This window comes from Rhinatrema bivittatum, chromosome 15 (assembly GCF_901001135.1).
Source record: "Rhinatrema bivittatum chromosome 15, aRhiBiv1.1, whole genome shotgun sequence".
In the NCBI taxonomy this organism is placed as follows: domain Eukaryota; kingdom Metazoa; phylum Chordata; class Amphibia; order Gymnophiona; family Rhinatrematidae; genus Rhinatrema; species Rhinatrema bivittatum.
This window is the reverse complement of record NC_042629.1, coordinates 50,463,134-50,488,992: the sequence shown is the minus strand read 5'-3', so window position 1 is coordinate 50,488,992 and position 25,859 is coordinate 50,463,134. Positions and strand designations below refer to the sequence as shown.

The window sequence follows — 25,859 nt, the reverse complement described above, 5'->3', positions numbered from 1 at the left end:
CAAGGTAAGAAAATGCGAGTAAACTTTTGTCACTGACTGCCAGGATGACTCCTAGATGTGTTATCTAGGAATACCACTCCCTGTCAGTACACAGGGGCCTCTCTGCACAGAGAGGATCCATTTAATGGTCTATAAAGCACTGGGGGGGGGGGTGTGCTCTTGTGTACAGACACCAAGAAATCAGACTGTTTCAATGTGGGAAAAGAGGGCAGGCTTCTAAACATTAACAAAACTGTTTAGAATATTCAGTTTTAAAAGATCTCAGGTGCACGGGGATAGGGTAGGCAGATCCATGTGTCACAGGCTGCTTGCCTCAGATGGCCTCTCTTACAATAGACACAGAGCAGGCTGATGAAGCAATTTTTCCACAGATACAAAATAAGATAAACCCCCAAGTACAGCTGGCCTATAGTTTGTAGCACCTAACAACCTCTGCCTTCTCATTAATAAAAAGGTAATTTTCTTGAACAGGTCTCTAGAATGATGAAACGGGGCTCAGATGTAAGCAAAAGGGTTATTGAACCTACCAATGAGCTTTTGGCAGTCCTCATGAATTGTGGTCTGTTCTGGCAGATCCAAACAACCATCCCAAGATGCTAAGCTGTCCCCTTTCCCAGCAACATTCAGTGCAATCTATAAAAAAAACAAAAAAAAACAGCCCATACCCAAGTACAAATTTAGAAGTTGGCAAGTTTGACGCTTTCGAAAGACAAAGCATTTGAAAGTAAAATACACAGACACACAAATATAAAGAATCAAACTTCCAAGCTGGTGATATCAGCTCTCATTCCATGCCCAGGTTTTATATATGTCTTGATAAGCTTTACCTTCCAGACTTTGGCCCTGAGGTCAGCAGGCAGTTCTCGCCCTTGAATTATGTTTCGTACTGTTTCAAGATCACAACCTCCTGCCTCCAGAGCTTCCGCCAGGTCTTTTTCCCTGCAAAAAAAAAAAAAAAGAAATGGCTCCATTCAGTATAAAGGACACATCCCAACAATATTCAAATGTTGCTTTTTAGCTAGACTAAACTATTCTGAGATGATTTTACCCATTTTTTGTCAATATCAGATCAATGTAGTGGTGTCACCAGATACGGCAGTCGCTAGCTTGCTACCACATATGGAAACTTAGAATAATGAGCAGATAATATTCTTTCTGCTTTTGCCATCTTAACTTTTGCTTTACAATTCCTGTAACTGACGAGCTTCTTAGATATCTTGTGATATCTAAGAAGATAAGGGACCTTACAGGCAGAAACCAGGGATACTATATTATCAACATCTGGAAAGATTAATAGGAAAATAAATGTCTTTATAGGTTTTACAATTTTATGTTTTGATATATTTTTAATTGTTTATTTTATGCTGTATGTTTGTATATACATTGCTTAGTCTAATTTTATTTCTAATTAACGGTTTATAGGTTTTTAAAATAAATAATCTGTAAGATTAGTGTGTTAGTGAAATTGCTGTCCGTCCCTGTATAGCTCTATTAAGTTGGTCCTTGATTAATACTTGAAGCATTTTTATTGGGCTTAATAGGAACTTGATAAATATGGTCATCAGTTGTCAGAAAACTGCTTTTCCATGTTCAATACCAGATTCTGCTATTTAGCGCCTGATACAATACAGAAACACTAATGTGCATGGTCTGGGAGAGGGACTTTGGAGTGATAATATTTGGTCCGGTGAAGCAATGCCAGAAGAATGCTGGGCTGCATAGAGAGAGAATAACCAGTAAGAAAAAGGAGGTGATAATGCCCTTGTACAGGTCCTTGGTGAGGCCTCAACTGGAGTACTGTGTTCAGTCCTGGAGACCACATCTCAAAAAGGATAGAAGATGGAGGTGATCCACAGAAAGGTGACCAAAATGGTGTGGGGTCTGTATCATAATACTTATAAGGAGAGACTGAAGGATCTAAAAACATATACCCTAGAAGAGAGGCGGTGCAGGGGAGATATGATACAGACCTTCAGATATCTGAAAGGTTTTAATGATGCACGATCCTCTCGGTTGGAAAGTAAACAGTAGAACTAGGGGTCATGAAAAGAAACTTCAGGAAGGATGACTCAGAACCAACATTAGAAAATATAAGAACATGCCATACTGGGTCAGACCAAGGGTCCATCAAGCTCAGCATCCTGTTTCCAACAGAGGCCAATCCAGGCCATAAGAACCTGGCAAGTACCCAAAAACTAAGTCTATCCCATACTACTGTTGCTAGTAATAGCAGTGGCTATTTTCTAACTCTACTTAATTAATAGCAGGTAATGGACTTCTCCTCCAAGAACTTATCCAATCCTTTTTTAAACACAGCTACAGTAACTGCACTAACCACATCCTCTGGCAACAAATTCCAGAGTTTACTTGTGCGTTGAGTGAAAAAGAACTTTCTCCGATTAGTTTTAAATGTGCCACATGCTAACTTCATGGCGTGCCCCCTAGTCTATTATCTGAAAGAGTAAACAACCGATTCACATTTACCCGTTCTAGACCTCTCATGATTTTAAACACCTCTATCATATCCCCCCTCAGCTGTCTCTTCTCCAAGCTGAAATGTCCTAACCTCTTTAGTCTTTTCTCATAGGGGAGCTGTTCCATTCCCCTTATCATTTTGGTCGCCCTTCTCTGTACCTTCTCCATTGCAACTATATCTTTTTTGAGATGCGGTGACCAGAATTGTACACAGTATTCAAGGTGCGGTCTCACCATGGAGCGATATAGAGGCATTATGACATTTTCCGTTTTATTCACCATTCCCTTTCTAATAATTCCCAACATTGTTTGCTTTTTTGACTGTCGCCGCACACTGAACCGACGATTTCAATGTGTTATCCACTATGATGCCTAGATCTCTTTCTTGGGTCTAGCTCCTAATATGGAACCTAACATTGTGTAACTATAGCATGGGTTATTTTTCCCTGTATGCATCACCTTGCACTTATACCTGGAATGCACTTCCAGAAGAGGTGGTGAAGATGAAAACAGTAAAGAAATTCCAAAAGGCATGGGATAAACACTGTGGATCCCTAAAAGCTAGAGGTGGAAATGAAGGAAAGTGTGCAAGGGGGTAACCTGCATGGAGCAGCAGCTAGTTCCCCTAACAGAAAGCATGAGGATTACTACCATTAACCAATTTGCTTTCATGATTTTGATGCAATATCACTTTCCATTTCAATGGCAGAAAGAGGGAGAAGGAGAGAGAAGGGGAAAAAGGATTCAATCAGCCAACCCTGGGATCTGACTTTTACAGTCCAGGGTACTGAAATACAGTCATTAGGGAAACAGTGCAGGCCAAGTCCAAAAGCAAAGCAGGTTCAATCAGCATTATTTGATTTATCAAGAAGGCTGCTCAGCCTGTAAAAAAAAGTCATTAAATGAGTTTGTGCCAGTGCGGAGCAGCAGTTACTACCATAAGAAACTTGCTGGGCAGACTGGATGGACCATTTGGTCATTTTCTGCAGTCATTATGTCCCATCATATCATGTGATGGAAACAGCTCAACAACACGTTTTAAAAAATTAATAAGGTTTTAGAAACTACATTCTAAAATAGTAAAAAACCAAACAAAACTTGGCTCAGAGCACAGGTAGAAGCAAGAAACTAACAAGCATTCAGACAGCAGAGCCTGCAGCCCTGTTAGCATAAATGCTAACACCAGGATCTGTAGAAGAAACCACAAAATATGGAAGTAAGTAATCTCTGAACTGAGAATGCACGTCGGGCACGAGAAGCATCTGACATTACATCATATCTGTGCAACTTTGTTAATATTTTCCTATCACATTCTCACCTTTGGAATCAGTCATGCAGGACTTCCTAACAAGTAACATATCACCTTGCCCAGGTGGCTATAAATGTGCTACTGACTTGTTAAACCTGTAAGACGCACTAAGCTCCAATCTGGATGAAAGACACTGTAAATCCTAATTATTGTTTATATTCCCAAAGAAAATATTTTTTATCTGACAAAAACCCTTGTGTTTTCCCTGCCAAATTAAATAGCCCAAGATGACGGGATCAACTTCAGCACCTCCATGTCCTACTAGAGCTGAGCTTAGCTGTACTGAAATTCATTATTAAGCTCAAGTCATATGAATCCCCACGTCCAACCAAGCACACGAGGAAAAATGGTTTACCACATTTACGAAAACTCAGAGCAAAAGACACATGATTTATTTTAAAGAAATTATTTCCGGCGCCTTCACTCGAGAAAAGCAGGCAAAGGTGAATGTGAAGGCAGCAGATCTCGTCTGCGTGTCTGGACTAGACTGTAAGCTCTTACGGATATCGGTACAACCGGCAGCGCCATAGAAAAGCTAAGAACGAGGAGGTCGCAGGGTCCGACCAAAACTCAGCAGGAACCGGAAAGCGCGAGGAAGGACAACCCAGGCCGAGCCCTGTCGCTGCTTCTGCTGTGTAGCCGGTGTCCCGGTGCCACCTCTGCTTCCCGCCCCTCGGCAACTCACCAGCAGCAGCTCCCTAGCGGCGGCGCCTCCTCCGCCTCGGCCATCGCCGTGTTGACGTCCACGTCACTCTACCGTAAAGCGGTTCACGGCCCGGTATCGTAAAAAGTGGGTGGTGTGGGGAGGCGTGGCCTCTAAGGGGACGAGACGGGAGGAGCCGCGCTTCTCTAAGTTTAAGTACTGCGTTTCAAGCCTCTCTTTGGTTCTCCCTTCCCTGCCTGCCGCGGACAGACTCTGTGTAGAGGAACCCTGCGTGACGGTTCAGAGCGAGGCTTGAAACGCACCATTCTCCGTTTTCGTTCCCACCCCTGTCTCGCGCGTGGTTCCTCTGTTGTGGCTGCAGGTTTGACGGGTGGAATCCGCGCGCATTTTGGAATTCTGCGCGGCCGTTGCGATACGGAGATGGGCGACGACCTGGGGGAGGAGTGGTGGCAGGAGCCAGGGCAGCTGAGCGGAAGCAGCGCGGGTAAGTACCTGCCTCTTTCCTTCCCTCCCGTGTACCTGCAGGGAATGCTTTAAGGCTCCCGGTTTTGCCTGTAGCTTACTCAGCCGTGCCTGAGGGGTTTTGTCTTTCAGCTGCAAGCTAAGGGTGTTCTTAGTCATTCAAGGGGAGCGGTAGTTTGTTCATATTCATTTGGGAGGAATGAAAAATCCTTTTATCATTTGCTTGCATAAAATGAGTTTTTTATTTACTTGTGACATTGCTCTTATCAGTGTGCAATGGGGCTCTCTTATGTTTGTGGGCTGCATACTTAGGATTTAGTATTGTGATTATCGTAAATCATTGCTATTTCTATGGCAACTTTAATGTAAACAGAGTTACTGATTTTATTATTTCAGAAATATATGTTCTGTCACCTCTAGGGTAAATGGGCTTGGTAGCACGTTTTTTGATTTCCAGCTTGTATGTAAACTTCCCAAGTGGATTGAGGAGAGAAGGCCCAATATCATTAGTAGGTACATTGACTTGATCAGAGATGGGAGAGCCTGTTGCACTCACAGGCAAGAACGACTCTTGGTTTACAGATCATTGCCGTACTTATGAGGCACTTCTTCCATATGTGGTTTATGCATAGTTGATTATCATTTTTAAAAGTAATATATCATCATCATGGGTCCACTAACTATAGAAAGATGTAACCACATCAAGAAGTACAATGACACCTAAACCAGGAGATTGTAGGTCAAGAGGAAAGTCTCAAAAAGATGAAATTCTGTACTATGTTATCTCAACTCAGCTTGATGGTACCCTGTTATAGAGTCCATCAAGCTAGGGTGAGAGAACATAGTAGAAATTTAATCTTTTTCCTCACTCCAAATGATGTCAGATGATCACCAAAGTGTACTGTGCTGTCTGTACATCTCACTCTACATGCAAAACTGGCCCCTAAACCACCACCAACACCTCACCTCCTATAGAGATATAAATAAGTGCACCCAGTAAGGCCCTCGGACAATTCTTCTCTTGGTCCAATGAAGGTATCGCAACCTGCAAAGAATCTAGTTTACACCAGAAATGATTCCTGTTCCTGGAGTGATCTAGGACCAGGAGAGGTGCTTGCAGTCTGCACTTCTATCGGAAATGGTTACTTGTCTGGCCTTTTTATTTATCAATCAATACAAAAGGTATCGCCAAAAAAGGTATACAATTATTCACACCGTCTAATCAAAATGAAAAAATGATGAAAATTTTTTTGAAAAATTCATCATTTTTTCATTTTGATTAGACGGTGTGAATAATTGTATACCTTTTTTGGTGATACCTTTTGTATTGATTGATTGGTTTCGACAGGTTCGTGAATTTTTGCCTTTTGTGTTGTTGCTTTTTATTTATCATACATTTTCCATCAAAGTTTATTAGCTATGTGCACATTTTGTTATATCTGTTAATGCATTTTGCCTTTTGACCAAGAGCAAAGTTGCAAGATGACCGGAGGTTTTAAATATTATCAGCTATGCAATGTTTCATTCCATTTTGGTAAGAGGATAGTTTGCTTTTAGATTGTCTTCTTTTTTCTGCCTGAACCTGCTTCGCAGGAATTGATACTACTATTAGGGTTAGTTATTTGTATACTATTACAAGGTGTACATCCCTGCTTTGTGGAGCTTACAGTCTAGTCAAGACAGACATAAGGCAAATAAGAGTGTTTGGGGGGAATGATTTAAAGTCTCAAAGATGAGTTAAAAGGTGAGGTAGCCTGGATAGAGAAATTGGCTTATTCTTTAAGAGGGGCTAGGGACAAATTTGGGGAATACTATTCTAAATGGGGGAGAAGGTGTCTGCGTAACAGGTTTACAGTTTTAGACGAAGGCTTGTTAATTTGTTTATATGCTGATTGTAAAAATATTGAGAGGTCATTTTCAGGACTTAGTGTAAGAGAGCGGTGTGCTTTATTGTTTTTGTATCGATGTTTGTTTGTTATGAGAAATGTTTTGCTTATTTTGTAATTGCTTTTTGCTGGATTATCAAAGTAAAAAATAAAGGTGGGATGGTAAGGGATCAGCTTACCTATGGCTAAAGCTGCAAGAAATCAGGCCTCTGTCCAGCATTCTATATAAGAAGCAAGAAAAGGGATGGATGGTTGAAGGTCAGGGAGCATGGGAACTAATGAGACATAATGAGACAATTGGAGTTTGCAAGCCAGGATTCACTGTTTTGCCAACTGAGGGAAGCATCAAATAGAAACTGCATCTGGAAAACAGAATTTCTTTTTGTCAGAGCTGTTAGTATGCCCAATTATAAAAGCAACACCTCTTTTTCTTATCTTTAAAATTAGAAGCTAGATGCAATGCTGATTCTCTAATGCTCAAAGAGGGGTATGCAAAGATCAGTGTCTCCAGTCTATTTATAAACTGGATAGAATGATATTGTCTAAGGGTTTCTTAAAAAGCTAAATTTGGAGGTGTGCTGTAAAAACGGTGTTTGGATTAGAAATCAATACATTTTACGCACTCTTTTCTAATCAATTTTCCTGAGTTTATTGAAAGTCAAAATCTACAGAATTATATCAGTATTGTAACATGCCGCTCCACTTACAGAAAGTACTTGGTGCAGCGTTTTATTTATTGAATTTTTCAAATAAAATATAAATCATTAGGTACAGGATAAAGTAGGAAAAGTCATTACATTGTAGTCTGAAAATTTTAGAAAAGATAATAAGGAGTAGATAACTACTTGCCATCAAAGTGAAATACTTGTCCACGAAATCACGGGAGAAGTAAGGAAGAAATAACCTCACAGAAAAATAAAATATCTTAAATTTCATGACAATTCAAGGTGCATTAATATGCACACATAGGAACGTCAGTGTGCAAAGGCTTTTGGAAAGACATCACTGCTTTATTTTTTAATTTCCCTTTAAGATTGCTAAACAATCTTAAAGGGAAAACTATGGGAAAAGTGCAAAACCTGTAAACAAAAGTTGATATTTAATTCTAAAACAGAAGAAAGATTATTTTAAGAAATGTCACTTGCTTTTGGCTATGAAAGTTGACATTCGCTCAATTATTTATATTAAAATGTAAAGAAAAAAATAATTTATTTTTTTTGGTATTCTGAACTTTAAAAACAAAGGTTTGGCATCCTTTGCAGCTTTCTCTAGACATATATATAACCTAACCTAACTGTTCTTTACAAGAGTGTCTTTCTGGTAAGCACACGCAGGTATGCTAAAAGCTTTCCGCCATATGGAAATATTTATCGCTCCCCCTGAAATTCTGGTCTTGCCCAGGGCATGCTGGTTTATCGCTTCTCGCTGTTCTGGCAACTAGAGATTTGGTCTTGTGCTGTCTTCCTGGATTGATCTCTTGGCCTCTTGGGTTGGTTAGTTTCAGTCCCGGTGGGTGTTCTCCTTGTTACTTTTGTTGCGCTTGTCAGCTTTGGCATAGGAATCCGAGATGGGGCTGTATGATGACCAGTCATCTGTGGGGGGGGAAAAAGAGGAGTAATTGAAATGCATATTAAACCCTTTCGTGAATTGCTTCCCGGTTTTTCATGATCCTTTTTTTTCCACATTTGATTTCTGTGTCATTTCCACAGTTCATTGAACATCATCAAAACAAAGTTTCCACATTGATTCTAGCTCTGAAGTCATTTCTGTTTCACTCAGAAATGGGAATTTTTTTGATCATTTAAAGTTTTGTTCTTTATTTACATTTTTACAGCTATTTTTATCAATATTGTCCAGAGTTTTGTAACTATTGCATTGTCTTATGTTCTTAATATTTGTCCTTATATATTAAATTGTTTGCTTTTTTTTTCATTTCTGATGCTCCTTCTTGAATGAGCTGGAAATGGAGGTTTTTCAGGTGTTAGTGATTCATGAGCCCTAAAATAAAGAGATACAGTGAAAAATGAAAAAAAAATAAAAATTGTAGATTATGTTCCAAAAATGGGGATGGAGAGGTATTAGACTGAAGTCATGACTGATTTTTTAGCCCATCCCTAAAAACCATTTATTAAAAAACCATATATATTATTAACCGAATGGGTAGCAGCAGTGCAGAGTTTTGCACATTGCTCTGCTAATGTGCCACAGTCCCATTTCTAGGGGAGGTTGGAGGAAGGGGAGATAGTCAGTCAGGTTTTGGGGTGACAGGATAACCTGGTTTCATTACCAGCTCTTGTTTGCTGAGGGTGTTACGGCAGGCTTATCTGTCTGGGCCAAAAGGAAAGGAATTGCTCAGGGTTCCTAATGGCTGATGCTCCACTGAGCCCCAGCACCTGTAGACACAGTCCGGCAAATCAGTCCACCCCTGGTGGATATTATGGACTTTTCCAAATCTCATCCACCTTAAAAGTTCCCAGCACATGGATCCTCTACCCATCCCTAACTCCTGGGAACTTGCTGTTCCTGGTCTTCCCGTGTGGAGCATTTACACTGATTTTTCCTAATGAGACCTGCTGATTGACCTTGTTGCATCTAGCTTTAATGATGTGGATGCATGGCCACTGAAAACTGGGCCAAGACTAGCCTACTCATTAGTCACAGGCCACCGATCAGCCTATGCTTATTCACCTCCTTTGGTCACAAATGATCTAATCCAAATTTCAGCCAGTTTCCTAAATGTGGAGGATTCTGTGTCCCCTTCTTTTAGCATCCTACAATGTACTTTTGTATATGAGTTTCGAGACTCTAGATGGCAGTGTCGTTTGACTGATCTGTAGCTTAAAAAGTACATAAATCTGAGTTGAGTGCCAACAAATAACATCATGTTTGCATAATTTGTTAGTCATTTAATTTTCTTAATATTATTTGCCTTTCTGCAAAGTCTAGAAGAATGAATATTATAGCTTCTTTCACTAATGTAAAAAAAAAAAAGCATACTCTGACATCTCAATCATTTATCCCTTGGCATCTTGGTTTTTTGATCCACATATATATTAATAATAAATGTTCATAGTGTTCTACACCTAATTTCATATCATTCGTAAAAATTCATGGCTTTAATACTCACCACGTCCATGGTTGGTATAAGTCCCCTTTTCATGGCTCAACACTTCTTTTGTGGAAAAATCTGCACAAACAGCAACATTTCCCAAAGAAGAGTGGCTTGGGGGAAGCCTCATTGGCCTGAGGCCTGCAGGGGCCACCACGGTAGCTGCAGCTGTCTTCTCTCCCTCTCTGGACCCATTGCTCACCAACTCCTTGCTGGTTCTGAGGACTTGGGGGGGGGGGGGATGCGTGATCAAAACCTGTGCCCCCCCCCCCCCTAAGGATACAACGCCGTATCCTGAGCCCTGGGGCTGGCCCGATTGCTCATGTTTAAAAATGAAGTTTTGGCAGAGGCAGTCCAGCTGTGCTGTAGAATTCCGCATCCTCGTTGGGGGGGGGGGGGGGAGGGGGGCACACCACTCCGTTTTTACTTGGCTCATTTAATGTTCATTATCTTAATAATGCGTGAAGTGCTGAGATGCGAAACTAGTCTTCATTCTCTAAAACATAATCCAGCTGTTCTGACTTCATCGTTGGCTTGTGCTGTAGTTCAGACTGTCAGGTTTCCCACTACAGTAAAGATTTATTTCATCCCTCGGTGTGATGTAATAGGGCCTCGGTGGTTACTCGCTGATTAGTGCTAACAGTTGAGGTACAGTAAATCTGACTTTCAAAGACGACAAGCTGCAGTGAGATTTCAGTCTTCAGGTATACGGTGTGGTATATTTCTTCCCTGCCCCCTGGTTTTTAAAAAGAAGCTGAAAACATGGCTCTTCAGCCAGGCCTTCGTGGAGAGGTAACCGCCCGCTAGCTGTTTCAGCTCTACCGGTTTATCCTTCAGCTACTCCAGTATTTCCCGTTATCATGGCGTTCCCCTAAGTTTATTTTGAAGTTTCACACTATATAGCCCTTGTTTTTATATTACTCCTCAGCATATTCCTATGGTACCAAATGTTCACTGCTGCCTCATGTTCATTATACCTCATGTTCTTTGTATCAGCCTCATGGCGATTGTTCAGTTTATATGTAAACCGGGGCGATATGTATCCTATACAGGAACATCGATTATATAAAAGTTAAAAATAAATAAATAAATATTACTGTTGAAACATTTTGGCCAGTAAAGGTCCGCCAAACTCGCCTGCTTTGTCCGGCTGCTGACTCTGCTTGGTCTTCAGCTTTACCCTCACTTTCCCTCTGCTAGGGATCTTCTGCGCTTACCCCATGCTCTTTTGAATTAGCTTACTGCTTACTGCTTTTGCTGCCTCCTCTGGGAGGCCGTTCCATGCATCCACCACCCTTTCTGTGAAGAAAGAAAGACTTCCTGCCGTTCTAGAACTTAATTTCCACTAATGGATTCTAGAGACGGCTGAGGGGGGATATGATAGAGGTCTTTAAGATCTTGAGAGGTCTTGAACGAGTAGATGTGACTCGGTTATTTACACTTTCGAATAATAGAAGGACTAGGGGGCATTCCATGAAGTTAGCAAGTAGCACATTTAAGACTAATCAGAGAAAATTCTTTTTCACTCAATGCACAATAAAGCTCTGAAATTTGTTGCCAGAGGATGTAGTTAGTGTAGCTGGGTTCAAAAAAGGTTTGGATAAGTTCTTGGAGGAGAAGTCCATTAACGGCTATTAATTAAGTTTACTTAGGGAATAGCCACTGCTATTAATTGCATCAGTAGTATGGGATCTTCTTAGTGTTTGGGTAATTGCCAGGTTCTTGTGGCCTGGATTGGCCCCTGTTGGAAACAGGATGCTGGGCTTGATGGACGCTTGGTCTGACCCAGCATGGCAATTTCTTATGTTCTTATGTTAGTTCAGATGATTCAGTGCTATAGACCTGGTCACTCCTATTGGAGTCTTCTGTTTCTGAAAAAAGCCCTGCCTCCATTCCTACAACATTTCTGACTTTCTAAGTGAGCCCACAGGTTTGCGCTCTGAGTCTTTTCATTCAAGACTGCAGAGCAGTAGTTTCAGTCGTGGGGTCGTGACCCAATACTGGGTCACAGCCCTGTTCCCAGTACTCCTGCTCCACGCGGCTCAAGGTTGCTGACTGAGTCATGTGGTGCCTGTGCTGGCAGGCTTCTCAGCCCTTACGATGAGAACATCACTGGGAGTATGGGTGATGCCTTCCTCACCCTTCCTGAGCACTGTTCTGACTATGAGAGCCAAGAAGCCAGAGAGTACTTGCACCATGCAGTTCAAAGTGACCGAGCCGTGTGGAGCCAGAAGCGTTGGAAACAGTGAGTGATGGGGCTGGGGGAAGGATGCGGTCAAAGTAAGCAGTGGGAGCTGGGGACTACGCGCATGTATGTTCACGTGGTTGGAGGAGGAGATGTTTTTCTTCTACCGGGTCCTGTGGGAACATTTTTTTTTTTTAAAAACCACTGACTGTTCTACAGAACATATCCACTGTGTCCCCAGTTGTGTGTTAAGTTTGTGACTCGTTGTTTGAACAAGCTTGTAATGAGGAATAATTCTTGGCTAGAGTTTGTAAATGTTTGTATGTTTTATTTGATTTTTAGTTTTATGTACATTGTTTTATTATTGTAATTTTAACTTGTTTTATGTATTTTTGTTATAATTGTAAATTGTTTTATTTGTTATATGTATTTCGGTTTTTAATCAGTGTAAACTGCTCTGATGATTTAGGCAATGGAAGAGTGGTATATTCAATAAATAATGATAATAATAGTCCCATAAGGTAAATGCAGTTGTTGCACAGGCTGGTAAGGATGTCTTCACGTTAATCTCTCCGAAGCAGTTCACTTTTGCCTTGACTTAAGTTCCAAGACTTTGACATCAGTCCCTTCTAATCCATTGGGCTAATATTTGCTAGAGTTTTCTCACAAAAGCCCCCAATAACTTCTTTATTCCATTAACATGCGCCAAAACTGGGGAAAGGTACAATTCACACTTTCTCCAAGTGCTTTATGTGGAGAGGGCTTGTGATTTGGCATTTTGCCAAGCAGGTGAGATAAATGGCTGTTTGGATCAATGTTACATCATGAGTCAGTCAACCCGATGAGGTAAAGCATAATATGTAGGGAAAAGCCCTAAACTCTGTTCCCACTCTGAAGATCAAAAATGGTTACTTAGTCATAGAATTCCACTGATTCAAAGCCTGGGATTTTTTATGGCCATTAAACTTTGACATTAAGATGATTTCATTTCTGTATTGTAGAACAGTTCTTTCTTGTACTGCAATTAGAATATTTTAAACATATGATGTGCCATGCTGGGTCAGACCAAGGTTCATAGAGCTTACTATCTTGTCTCCAAGGTCACTAGGAAGTACCCGTTAGATTCCAATGTGTAGATCTACTCATTGTTGCCCACTCCCAGGATAAGCAGTGGGTTTCCCTGAGTCCACTTGACTAATAATGGTTCATAGACTTTTCTTCCAGGAACTTGTCCAAACCCCTTTTAAACTCGGCTATGCTACGTGCCTTGACCACATCCTCTGGCAACATATTCCAGAGTTTAATTTTGCATTGAGGGAAAAAATGCTTATTCCAATTTGTTTTAGATCTGTTACTTGTCAGTTTCATGGAAAGTCCGCTAGTGCTTGTTCTGTTTCCTACGTACCTGTTTTACCCCATTCATATTTTATAAACCTGTGCCATATCCCCTCTGTTTCTTCTCCAAACTGAAGAGCCCCAACCTGTTTAGACGTTCTTCATAAGGGAGGTGATCCATCCCCCATAAGCACTTTTGTTGCCCTTCTCTGAATTACTATATCTTTTTTGAGGTGTATCGACCAGAACTGCAGATAGTACTCCAGGTGTGGCTGCACTATGGATTGAAACAGAGGCATTGTCATATCCTTTCTGAATAATTCCTAGCATTCTATTTGCTTTTTTGATCATCCCCGCACACTGAGCTGCAGTTTTCAACGTATTGTCCACCATGACACCAGATCCTTTTCCTGGATGGTGACTCCTAATATGGAACTCAGCATTGTGTACCTAAAGTTAGGATTATTTTTCTCTTTGTGTATGATTTTGCACTAGTATACATTAAATTTCATTGTCCACTTTGTTGACTGGCAAGGTTCTTCTGAAGTTCCTCACAGTCTGCTCATGTTTTAACAACTTTTGATTTGTGTCATCTTCAGATTTGACCTCCTTAGCCATAGCTTCCTTTTCCAGATCATTTAAGTAAATGTTAAAAGGCACTGCTCCCAGTACAGATCCCTGGGGCACTCTATTATTTTCCTCGCTCTATTGCGAAAACTGACCATTTAATCCAGCTCTTTGTTTCCTGTCCTTTTAATGAGTTACCAGCCCACAACAGCACATTGTCTCATGTCCCGTCACTTTTTAATTTCCTGAGGAGTCGCTTAGTAAAGTCTTTGCAGACTTTCACATCTGTTGCACATTTTTTTAAATCAGTTACTAGCTTTAAGAAACAAAATTCTACCTGTAGTTTCAATTTCTTGTGGTATTTTGTAGCAAATACTGTCCTCCATATGTTTCAGTAGCTTTCCTTAGGCTTCTAATCCTTTTTTCTGATCCTTGTCAAGACTTAACTATTTTCAGTTTCTGTAAATTCCTGATTGGAGTTAAGGAGATAACTGTCGGAGACTTATGGGAGCAAGCCAGCCAATGCATGTTGTGCAGAATAGTTCCTGGGTAGAATTATACCAGATTCTCAAAGGAGCTGTGGTCTTCATCTCTTGGTCAAGGTTTGTAGCTTCGGTAACTGGATTAAAGGACAGTGGCAATCCTACTTGGGAACGCAACACCTCTAAACACCTCCCCTCTAAACACCTCCCCTCTTCCTTCCACAGATATCAAGCAGGGTTTCAGACTGAACCAGAACCTTAAATTGGGAGCTGTTAGCATATTATCTGTGGTGGTTATATCACTGTTTACAATAATCTCACATTTTCCCCGATATAGCAAAACAGACCCAGAAAAGGCGTCAGCAATTTCTGATATTGAAACCAAGAGCTTTGCAAGTAGGGGCTATGTTTTTTCTAAAGTTCCCCTGTAAGTGTTGTATTAAATTTAAGGGTTCGTCTTACATTTTCTTTCAACCATCTCAATTGTCCGTGTTTCTTGCTGACAAAGTACCTGTAAATGAGATAGCTTAGTAGGCAACTTAAGACCCGGCATAGCAGCGTAGAGTTCAGAAATAGCCTCGTTCGAAGCACCGTCGTTATTCTTATGCAAATAGGTGAATATTTTTGTTTCTTGAAATTGTGAAAATGCTTCTCCTTTATTGAGGACTAGATTTGTAAGAGGCTAGATTATGTCTCTTTAGAGCTTTGTTAAAATTTTCCTGTTTTATTTTCTGTGCCTTGTCAAATTTTCATGTCAAGGTTGTCTTGAAATATAATGTGAAACTTAATAAAGTATAAATTAAAAAAAACCCAAAACTGTATTACTTTTCGAATAGACCTCTTTCTAGAAATGGGATAGTTTTGCGAGGTAACATCAGAACTTTAACTGCGTTGGACGATAAATGTACGCCCAATGGTCACTCTTGGAACAAAGAGTAGAAAATATTCAGCTATCTTTGGATCTACCCTGATATTTGTTCAAAACTACATTTGCCATTTCCACATTTTCGCAATCTTATCCATCAAGAAATGGTTTTATCCAAGTAGAAGGACTAATGGGCATAGAAAGGGAAACATTAGAGCCAGCTAACTAATCAAACTGACCGAGCGTTAACTAGCAGTATGCACCTGAATCTTATCACTGATTTGGGATTAAAAAAAATACTGAATCAAGATTTTATTTTTATTTTTTTTAATTTTTAAAATAATTCATCAGATAATTGCCATTGAAAGCCTGCGACTTGAGACACCGAAGTGTTGACTTGGGCAGTTGTGTCATGGTAATGCCTTCTGGAACAGGGAGTGTTAATGCAGAAGAATGCTTTAGAAGTGTCATGACCCCATTTTATAATACAGTGGCAGTACTGATTCCAAGATTTATTTATTTATTCTGTAGCAAAGGAGAGAGGATGGCCAGTTGAGCATGGTCATTGAACCTAGCTTACCCCTTTTTCCACCACTTTCTGACCTTGAATATTCCTGGTCTCAAATGTAACTCGCAAGTGTTATGGGCTAACTTTCTTTTTTAACCATTGTCTTGATTTATGAAATACCCCAGGTCTCTTGTCCTTTATGTTTGTCTTTTTAGATTGTAAGCTTTATTGAGAAGGAACTGTATATTTTTGTGTGTTTGTACAGTGCTGCATATATCGTGCAGCATTATAAAAATGTTAAGTAGTAGTAGTAGCTAAAGATAACATAACCATGTGCGTTTATCATGTTCTATGCGGCTGCTCATGCAGTGTAAGTGAACATATTGTTAGGACAGTAGCTTAAAGGTAGGATGAAATCTCATCTGGTCATCAGAAATTTTATTTTGGAATGTAACTACATGTTTCAAGTTCTTCTGAATTATTACTTTATTTTACCTTTCTTTTGATTAAAGGTACTGATTTAAGTTTAGACAAAAATATCCACAAATCTTCTTAAAGGAAGAATCTTATTTATTTGGTACAGGAAGAGGGTGCATCCTAAATCTAGTTCTGTGTCCTACTGTTGAAGTGTGTGACTGCACAAATCAGCTTTGCAAATTGCACATTAAATCTTAAGAATAATATTGGATGATCAGCTTTATCGTAGGTTTTATATTGACTTGCCGTATTTGAACATAGGAATTACACCAGTGAGACTCCTGAAGGCTTTCTCACTGCTGGAGAGTCATGGAAGCTTAGAAAAGGAACTTAAAGTTAGCCAGATAAGTATATTCAGCTAATTTTAGGACCGTTCTACAGCACGACTAGCTGGATAATGTCATGGATGTGAGCCCTTAGGCTGTGGTGTGGTTGACACATCCTATTAAGTGAGCCTACTAGGCCTACACTGACAGCTGGCAGATACGCCCTTACTGGGATTGGAACTGCAACTTCACCTGCACCAGCCCTGTTCCCCGCGGGTTGAGTCTTTGGGTTCCAGGGGCGAGCAAGGCTTAGGAGAGCATCTCTTAGATAGCGGTCAGAGAGAGTCTGGGTACGGGCAATGGTCAGGACAGGCAGCGAGAAAACAATGTCCAGGTCTAGCTCAAGGCAGGCAACAAGCAGACAGAGTGGGGTAGATTTTATAAAGTTGCGCACACGCGTACTTTTGTTCGTGCATCAGGCGCGAACAAGAGTACGCGGGATTTCAATAGATATGCGCGTATCCATTAAAATCCGGGGTCGGCACGCGCAAGGCTGCCCAAAATCGGCAGCCTGCGCGCACCGAGGCCGCTCCGAAATCGGAGTGGCCTCGGAGGGAACTTTCCTTCTGCCTCCACCCCCCCCCCCCCACCTTTGTCACGAAAGTTACGCCTGCTCGAGGCAGGCGTAACTTGTGCGCGCCAGGCCGGCTGCCGGCACGCCATGTTCTGGTCTGGGGGCTGATCCGGAGGCCGTGGTCATGCCCCCGGGCCGGAACCAAGCCCGCGGCCCTGCCCCGGATGACACGCCGACCGCGTCATGCGCCTGATACGCCCCCCACCCCCCCGATGACGCGCAGGTCGCGACATGCCCGCCCCGAGGAAAGCCCCGGGACTTACGCGTGTCCCGGGGCTTTGCAGGTGCCGGAAGCCTATGCAAGATAGGCTTGGCGCGTGCAGGGGAGTTTGGGGTAGGTTTTCGGGGGTTACGTGCGTAACCCTCTGAAAATCTACCCCTATATGTGTCCAGGCCAAGGATCAGGGCAGGCAACGAGCAGATGATATCTATGTCCAGGTCAAAGTTCAGAGCAAGAGGCAATCCAAGTGAGAAGTCAGAACCGGAGAATCAGGCCAAGACAAACAAGACGGACAGAAAGGAGACGCTGAGGGGTAAGACAGAGCAGAACGGACGAAGAATGGCAAGATGAGACTTAGAGGACCAGGTCAAGGTAGGAAGAAAGGATAAGACAAGGGTACAAACCAGATGAGGAAAGACAGCATGAGCATGAAGCAGGTAATGGAACAGTGAGACAAGCACAGCAATACCAACACACACTGCAAGGCAGGAGGACCTTTTGGTGAGGCATCAGCTGGTCTGCGAGGGAGGTTTAAATAGCTCGGATTGGCCTGACATCATCTGAAGGCGCCGCAGTTAGGTTCCCATCACAGAGCCTTTATCAGGTGCTGTTGTGCACATACGTGCGCCTAAGGCAGCCTGTGGCAGCGGTGATTGAGGCCGGTGTTGGTGGCGTGTTCATGTTGGCATCCTGCCGTGAAGACAACAGAAGGCCCAGGTTGAGTGAGGCTGCCTTCGTGGCTCTTCGGGGTAAATGTGGCTGGTCGCAAGACTGTTCTGCGACCAGCCAGTGCTACAGAAACTTATCAGGCTAACTTTGAATACCTGAGTTAGCCAGCTGATGTAACCCTGTCCCGGAAAACCGTTAGCCAGCTAAATTTTAGCCATATAATGAGTTATTTGGATAAAATTTAGCTGCTTAAGTGGCAAAAGTATTTAAAAGTTGGCATTTAACCAGATAACTTGTGAGTTATCTGGCTAAATGCCTTGAATATGGACCCTCAACTATTCATCTTTAAGTAGCCTCCAAGCCACTAAATCTAAAGAGGGATTATTGTTGGTCTGAAAAAGTTTAAGCTTAGATGATAGGCGGATATTTTCAGTGGTGCTGCTGTGCACCACTGAACATAGCCAGATAAACTTATATAGTCAGGTAATTTTGCTGGCTGAACAACAGCTGATAATGAACCCATTGGTAGCCCAGTCAGTTCTTAATCAGTTGCCCTTGAGACACTGGATTTCTGCCACAGACATTTATTTACTTATTTGATTTGATTTATATTCCACTTTTCAGGCACATTGTAGTACGTGTGTATTTGTATTGCTTCTACATAGAACGTCTTGTTCTTTCCCTATACACCCTTAATGAGATGGGGCATGAGGTGTTTTAAAGATGTCCCATAGTAAAAAGAGATTGTACAGTTGAGTAAGTGGAATACAAAACTGAATAACCGTGCATGCCTCTAACTGGCCAAGATAACTTCTGTCTTGCCATTATAGATCTACAGGACAGAAGGACATAGGTGTCTTGCAATTGGGAGGGGGCAGGGTTCCTCATATTTTTGTTTATCTTTTTTCTTGGAATTTTTCTTACCAACAGCAGAGGGAGACGATAAAGTGAATAAAGTTCTACTTTTGTGTATTTTGTAATTTTGAATACAAGACTGCAAGGTGCAGAGCATCCTTTTTGGTTCTATAGTGAAATGATTTTTGCTATGAATCCACACTCCTTGCAGAATAAAGAGGTTCTGAGCCGCTCAGCCAGTTGACCGATCTGTTTGACCGTGTATCCAGATGTCACAATTTGACGCCTGCTTTCAGTGTCCTGTGGAATATCCCTCCTCTGCTCATCTGGATTCATGCATTTTGCTATTCTGGGGGAAAGAAAAAGAATCTTACTCTAGACATCAAAGGGTTAGTAGTTTGCTGAAAGCCAGAAGTAATGAGTTGGGTTAGCATGATTTAAAACCATCTTGAGACCTAATCAGAAAGGCTTTCTACCTATATGAAAATCGGATATTAAATAAACTGTTATTAAATAAAGCCACTGGAAATAAATTGTCTAAGTCCTTGGGGTGGTTTGAGGCCACCCACTGCTCACTGTCCAGACAAAGCAAGCCCGCCCTTTAGTGCTCTTCCACTGCGGTCTGCTTTTCTTGCCCATTTTTCCAGAAAAAAAAGTAACCAAAACAGAAAAGAGGGGTCAATGATAATTGGTGTCAAGGAATAAATGTAGACAGAAGGCCAACAAATGTAAAAGCTTATACCAAGAAAAAGGTGCTTGTGCTTTTTTTTTGCTTTTTTTTTGAACAGTATTCAGTGAGGATGTGCACAGAAAAAAATTACAGTTTAGTTTCCTGATTTGTTTGATTTGGATCAGAAGCTTATTTGTGTCATTCATTTCATTCGTTTTAATTAAAGTCAATGGGGGAAGAAATCTCTCTTGTTTTTTACTTTAACTTTGGGGTTTTCTATCTTAGTTTTCTGAAACTTGCAGGCAGGTATCAACAGCACCCCAGGACACCAAGAGTGACATGAACATCCCACGGCACAAAAAGAGAGACAAAGGATACCAATAGTGGCATGAACAGCCAAAGCCATCATGAGAGGGGCAAAGCAGCACAAATAGTGGAGTGAATAACCCAAGGCACCAAAAGAGGAGCAAAGAGCACCAACAGTGATGTCAACATCCCAAGGCACAGAGTGATGGTTAAGGCAGCAAGAAGTGTGGCAACAACACAGCAGGGCATTGAACCACGAGAGCAGCAAGATGGCGAATAAGGCCAGACAGGAGCAGCATGATGGGAGACAAGATCCCAAAACATGCAGAAGAGGGAAGATGAGAAGAGGATGTTTTTATTTTTTATATATATATATATATATATATTTTTTTTTTTTTTTGCAAGGTCATGGCATTGGCCAAAACACCCCCAGTGGAACCAGGAGACTAGAAGGGTATAGGGAGCAGGCTGCAGCACAGCAAAGTGATGAACCAGAAGAGAGGCAGGGCATGCAGCAGTCTAGGCAGTGGCAGCAAGAGTGGCAACTGGCAACAACATAGCAAGATGCAGAGGCCAAAAAGTGTAGGCATTGGTTCAGTGTGCACTCAGTCATCCTGACACTTGCATGGAAATTCAGGGAAGCTCGGCAGAGGGAGGTTGATCTCTTTTCCACCACTGGTGGCAACCGTGAATGATATGGATTCACAATGTTGCCTGCCATTGAGAATATCAATTCACTAGGCACACTGGTTGGTGAGAAGGAGAGGACATGCTGAGCAACCTTGCCAAGGCCTGGCCAGACTGTGGCCTTCTGTGCCCAGTATACCAACAGGTCTGTGTTCATGACCTTGGTGGGCTCTCTGAGGTACTGTGTCATTGCAATTTGTTAAGGGGGTCTCCTTTGTGAGTTTGTGGGGTGAATACTGGTCTTTTATACCAACCACTGAAGCTGTGGCCTGTGGCAGGAGAGCCCATTGTGTGCCGAGGGTGGATAAAAGTTTGGTGGAGGGGATTGGTAGCTTTCAATGTACTGCTGATGCTGACAGTATTATGTGGGGAGCCCACTTTTTCCTTTGTTGTATCCCCACTGCCCTTTTGCCACCGATGCTCCCATTCTTGCACCCTGTTCAGTAGGTTCTCTTTCTAGTAAGTCAGCATGCCAGATTGGAGAGTGATGCTCCCTTTCACCTGTGGATTACACAGGGTGGCCAGCATATAAGGATCCAGCTGGGTGAGGGGTCTCAGCCAATTTTACAGTTGCAGCTGCAAAGAATCCATGAGCACCAACACCCCTGATGCCAGTTCCTGTTCCTGCCAAAAACCAACTTCTCCTCCAGGATATTGATTATGGGGATGACCTTGTCCATTTGGTTCAGAATTGCCAAACCAAACTGAAAATTGACTCATTCATTGTGCATTTCATTTTTGGATCATCTGAATGCACATTGCTAAGTTTCCAAGCAAAACAATTTCCATTCTATTGTAGCATAGCTGCATCTTTCCACCAGAAACAAACCACACTGTAATAGACAAAAGTGTACATTTACTGTGATTACAGAAAAGTCCGATTTTACAGTTTTTCCAGCTGATGGAAACATGGTAACAGACTCCATTCATCATCATATATGTAGAAAGAACAACCTATAAGGCTCCAGTAAGATTTTCTTTTTCTGTGTGTGTGTATAACCTGTATTGGAATGAGTACAAAAATGTGGCTGTTGGAGGAACTGACAACAAGCGAATCCAGCCCAATGGTCCATTTGGTTTTAAAAGGTATTGTCCAGTCATGTGGTTGGCCAGTGGGTGGGGGTTCTCACCATCAAGTCTCTTCCTTAGAATGTGTCCAAAAGGATTCTGCTTAGCACGCTCATTTGCTTTCTCTCAAGTACAGCTGGCGGTATGGGATCTGTAACTTCCCGTTACTTAATTAAAAGCTTTAACTAGCATTCTTGGTAAGTACACACATAAAAAAAAGACTTCCTGTTGAATGCCCTTGGACCATGGCCAGCACCACCAATTTGATATATTTCCCCATGATCTTCCTGAAATAATTGAAAGTCTCTTGACAGAAGTAGGAGGCACGCAACAGTTTTATAGTAATTTCATTTTATTAATGATCTTATATCTGGTTAATGTATGTGTCTTGCCCTAACATTGACCTAAATTCCCTTACTGTAAGAAATAGGCAGCCATCCAAAGGCTGAAGCCATGTGTACTGTGAGTGACTGCACTTGATGTTTGCCATTAATTGATATTATGATACCCAATCGACTGCTGAGCTGGTTACTTTACAAAGCAGTGTCGAATGTTGATTGAAGTTTAGCCGGAATTTTCTGCTTAATTATAAAGTGCTAAAACCATGCACCTTTTGAGTAATTACATGACACTATCATAAAAGGCGAGTGTGCTCATCTGTAGTTGCTAAGGATTTCCCAAGCTTCAGCATACTTGCTTGGATTACTGTTAACATTTTTTATATTGCCAGTTGAGTTTTTCAGCTTCTGAAAAAAAGATTTCTAAACTGTGCTCTGTGCCTGTTTCTTAAGAATCCCAGTGTGCCCTGGGTACCACGTCATTTTCATGGCACTTTGAGTTTGATCCAGTGGTCATTCTGACTCGAAGGATAGAGGAGGACACTGCAGCAATAGTCAGCATAGAAAAAGGAATGATTTACCTTCTCTGCTCCACTCTTTCCAGTCCTAGCCCACTGTCTTTCTTACCTCAGTTCTGGCAAATCCTCTTTTCCCCGTAGTAGGACTTTGTTGGCTGCCTTCACCTCTCTCCCTGATCGTGATGTGACTGTGGCTGCTCCCCAATCCCCATTTCCTCTGCTCTTCTTTCTTCCTTGACCTCCTACAACACTTTCTGAAGTCTTGGCCAGGGCCTAGAGAGAGTGAAGCCAGGAGCAGGGAAACACTTCTGTTCCCATACTGGCTATTTCTGTGGGCACAGCGCCACTGCTCTGTTAGACTCAAATGGCATGATGCCCACTGTATGCTGAGATCCATAAGAAAGGGGGGGCAAAGCACCATTTAAAAATCTGCGTTTTTAAAGTTAAAGAACTAGAGATTAGAACAGGGCCAGCCTGCTGGGTGGAGTCTGCCACGTGAAGGAGCCTGTGTTCCATTCCCGGGCCAGACCTTCACTTCCTGGGCTGGCCTGGGGATGCTGCAGAAGCCCCTTAGGCTGTTGGAAGCCTCGGTCATTGCTCGGCAGTGGCACTTAAGTGCCTGTGTTAGCTGAATTTCAGCAGCAGCCATGGTTTGAGGCTGTGATGGGAGGAGAGGGATATAAAAGTAGTAGGAAAAACTCGGGATAATTGTAAATGAAGATTCATGGTACCATAGCCCAATGGAGTCTGTCGCTGATTGAACTGGAAGCCCAAAGCAGCAGGAGGAAAATGTTGGACAAACCCTTATTCCCCCCCCCCCCCCCCAAGCAATCTGAGCAGGTTTGTTGGGGCTTGAGGAACAAACTGGGAGAAACATTTTGAGGGCACTTTCCCTGCTCCCAGCAATGGTCATTTTGTGAAATTGAGATTTTTGCATCGTTTACATGAGGCTAGTCCATGACTTTCAGTTCAGATCTGCTTAGTGCACATGGCCAAAGATCCCCCTTTTTTTGTATTCAGTTGCTTCAGGAGAGAGGATGATTCTATCAGAAGATGACCTCCTAGGCAGCACCTTCCCATAGTCTGCTCGGGAAAGAAATGCCCTCCGCTCATTTCAGCTTTTACCAAATTGCCTGTAAATAAAACAATTTCTAATGCAGGCTTTGCCTACTGGGGTTGCAGTCTGTAATTATGACTTTGGACGGCGAGCCTGAAAAAAAAAGAAAGTGTAGGTGCGCTGCAAGAAACCCAAGAAATGGTGAGCAGTGTGTACCCAAATCGCGTGTTACAGAACGAGGGAAACTGAATGTTCTATTTAATAAGAAACGAAAGGAACAACCAAAACAAAATACTTTACATAGCTCGGGCGATGAAAGTATCCCAGGGTGCTTATCGGGGAAATCAGAACAAAGCCACTATGATGTAGGGTTGGCGGATGAAGCCTGCATAATGACGTAACCCAGCAGAACCGAGTAACGCAATGTGAGTGTAACGGGATTAAAGTAACTACATTCTGAGTCCGCGAAGCTCATTTCGATAAAAACCAAATATCCATTCCATATGTGGTGTGGCATTAGTTAACAGGATACCTGATTGTGAGGAGCGTGGGGGGTTGACGGTTGCTTACCTTCGTCTCCGAGAAGTCCCGTCGAGGGGCAGCATAGGACAAGCCCACGGTAGATTTCAGAGAATTGCAAGGGCCTGTTGATTGAAGCGCCCTAATGTGTTTTGTTAATCACTAGGCCCCCATTCAGATTACTGGGATCTATTGATTAATGATCATTAAGGTGATTTGATAAATAGGTCCTTGTGTGCATTAAAACTATCTATTCAAGTCCCGGTGGAAACAGCAGCATATGAACAAATGGACAACAGTGAGTGCATTATATACTACTAGAGAGCCTGCTGCCCACTGACATTATTTTGACCTGTTTTCTCTAAAACTTAATATAATGTTTCCTAAAGGTCTTTATTGAATTGTTTCAGTAAAAGCTTCTGTATGACGGAATGCTGAGAGCATGTGTATAGTGTGTGTATCTATGTGAATATTTCATATAAACACATTATATATATGTGTATATTTTTCTTCTCGCAAATCCTTTCTTGGTTGTCTGTCTAGCCAGAGATTGGCTGGGCGATTTTCATGGCTGAAATCTTGACTGTTTATCTTGCCAGAAGATGTTACAGCAGAGAACGGATGCTTTTCCTCGCTCTCTGGGGCCAGAGTGCAACTCCCTCCAAAATGGTCCTGAATCACCCCAGCCAGGCCACCCAGTCATAGGCCCGACACCACATGTTGTAGTTAAAGGCTCTCATGTATGCAGAAGCCATCAGGGATTCAGTGTTTATTATTAAACTCTGATAATTATATATCTGGTTGAAGCTGAGCTAGGAGCTCCTTACTAGATGGTGTCTGGGCATTTTCAGGGTTAGGGAATAGCAAAACATGGCTTGCAAAAAGAGATGTTCATTTATATGATGGAGCCTCACAAAGCCTTCATTCCCCAGGGAATGCTCAGATTGATTTAAGCCAGTCTATCTGACTTCTGTTAACATGGGACTGATTATGGTGTACAAAAACATAGGGAATCTTTGTTTTCAGTTTTTATTTTATTGTTCCTTGGAAAACAGGAGAAAAATCAGTGGAGAAAAATGACTCATTTTGTTCACTGAAGTTCTCCCATTTTTATTCAATATAACACTGTTAAATTCCCGGGGAAAAAAATACAAACTGAAAACGAAGGTCCCCACAAAACCAGCAAAATCTGGCAAAGAACACAGAACAATTATTTTATCCTCTTAATGTTATGATGTCGCAGACTTGTGTGAAACCACTTTTACAAAATAACGTAATCCTTTGCCATACAGAGCCGTCCTATCTGATTTCCATTAGCTTTATTATCATCTGTAATACCCAGAAAAGTACTTCTTGTTTTATTTTGGAGCATGGTGTGAGCCGATTTGGGCGAAAGACAGATTGTAATCTGTGAATGATTTGTGGTAAGCACAAATCGAGGTTACAGGTTTAATGACTTGTTGAATATTTGTTTAAATTTGATCCCTTTCTGCTTCAATACAATCACAGGAGCTGGAGGGGAAGGCATAACCTGGACTTAAGATGGTATCGCTTGTTTACTTTGAATTTAGATTGTACTTATATCAGTATTGTAAAACAAAGAAAAAGCAAATTCGTTACCTGAGGGATGCATGTCCAGTGGCAAACGCAAAGAAAAAAGAAAACAAAATTCTGCAGGCAGCAAAGAGTCAATAATCAAGTTTACTTGTTTGCAATGTTAGAATATTT

General features: G+C 41.8%; 3 protein-coding genes across 7 annotated transcripts in view; 1 reads left to right on the top strand and 2 right to left on the bottom strand.

The window, feature by feature from the left end:
- TBC1D23 (TBC1 domain family member 23) overlaps positions 1 to 4,623 on the bottom strand; it is a 31,752-nt gene extending 27,129 nt beyond the window's left edge. Inside the window, exons 1-3 of one of the 3 annotated variants that reach the window (XM_029578538.1) lie at positions 4,470 to 4,623; positions 828 to 939; positions 528 to 633 (exon numbers count right to left, since the gene is read on the bottom strand). In XM_029578538.1, the coding sequence (XP_029434398.1) occupies positions 528 to 633; positions 828 to 939; positions 4,470 to 4,513 (262 nt within the window). In that variant the 5' untranslated portion in view covers positions 4,514 to 4,623. Of the gene's footprint in view, positions 1 to 527; positions 634 to 827; positions 943 to 4,469 lie in introns of all 3 variants that reach the window. The other 2 variants (XM_029578537.1, XM_029578539.1) reach the window with 2 other exon arrangements.
- A 57-nt stretch (positions 4,624 to 4,680) lies between these two features.
- Positions 4,681 to 25,859, top strand: part of CMSS1 (cms1 ribosomal small subunit homolog) — a 229,646-nt gene continuing 208,467 nt past the window's right edge. The window contains 1 exon segment of the mRNA XM_029578541.1: positions 4,681 to 4,932. Within this exon segment, the coding sequence (XP_029434401.1) occupies positions 4,869 to 4,932 (64 nt within the window). The 5' untranslated portion in view covers positions 4,681 to 4,868.
- The window catches only part of FILIP1L (filamin A interacting protein 1 like), a 191,620-nt gene continuing 173,240 nt past the window's right edge, over positions 7,480 to 25,859 (bottom strand). For 2 of the 3 annotated variants that reach the window (XM_029578534.1, XM_029578536.1), the window contains one exon: positions 7,480 to 8,388. In XM_029578534.1, the coding sequence (XP_029434394.1) occupies positions 8,209 to 8,388 (180 nt within the window). In that variant the 3' untranslated portion in view covers positions 7,480 to 8,208. Of the gene's footprint in view, positions 8,389 to 18,745; positions 19,318 to 25,859 lie in introns of those variants that run through there. The other variant, XM_029578535.1, reaches the window with a different exon arrangement.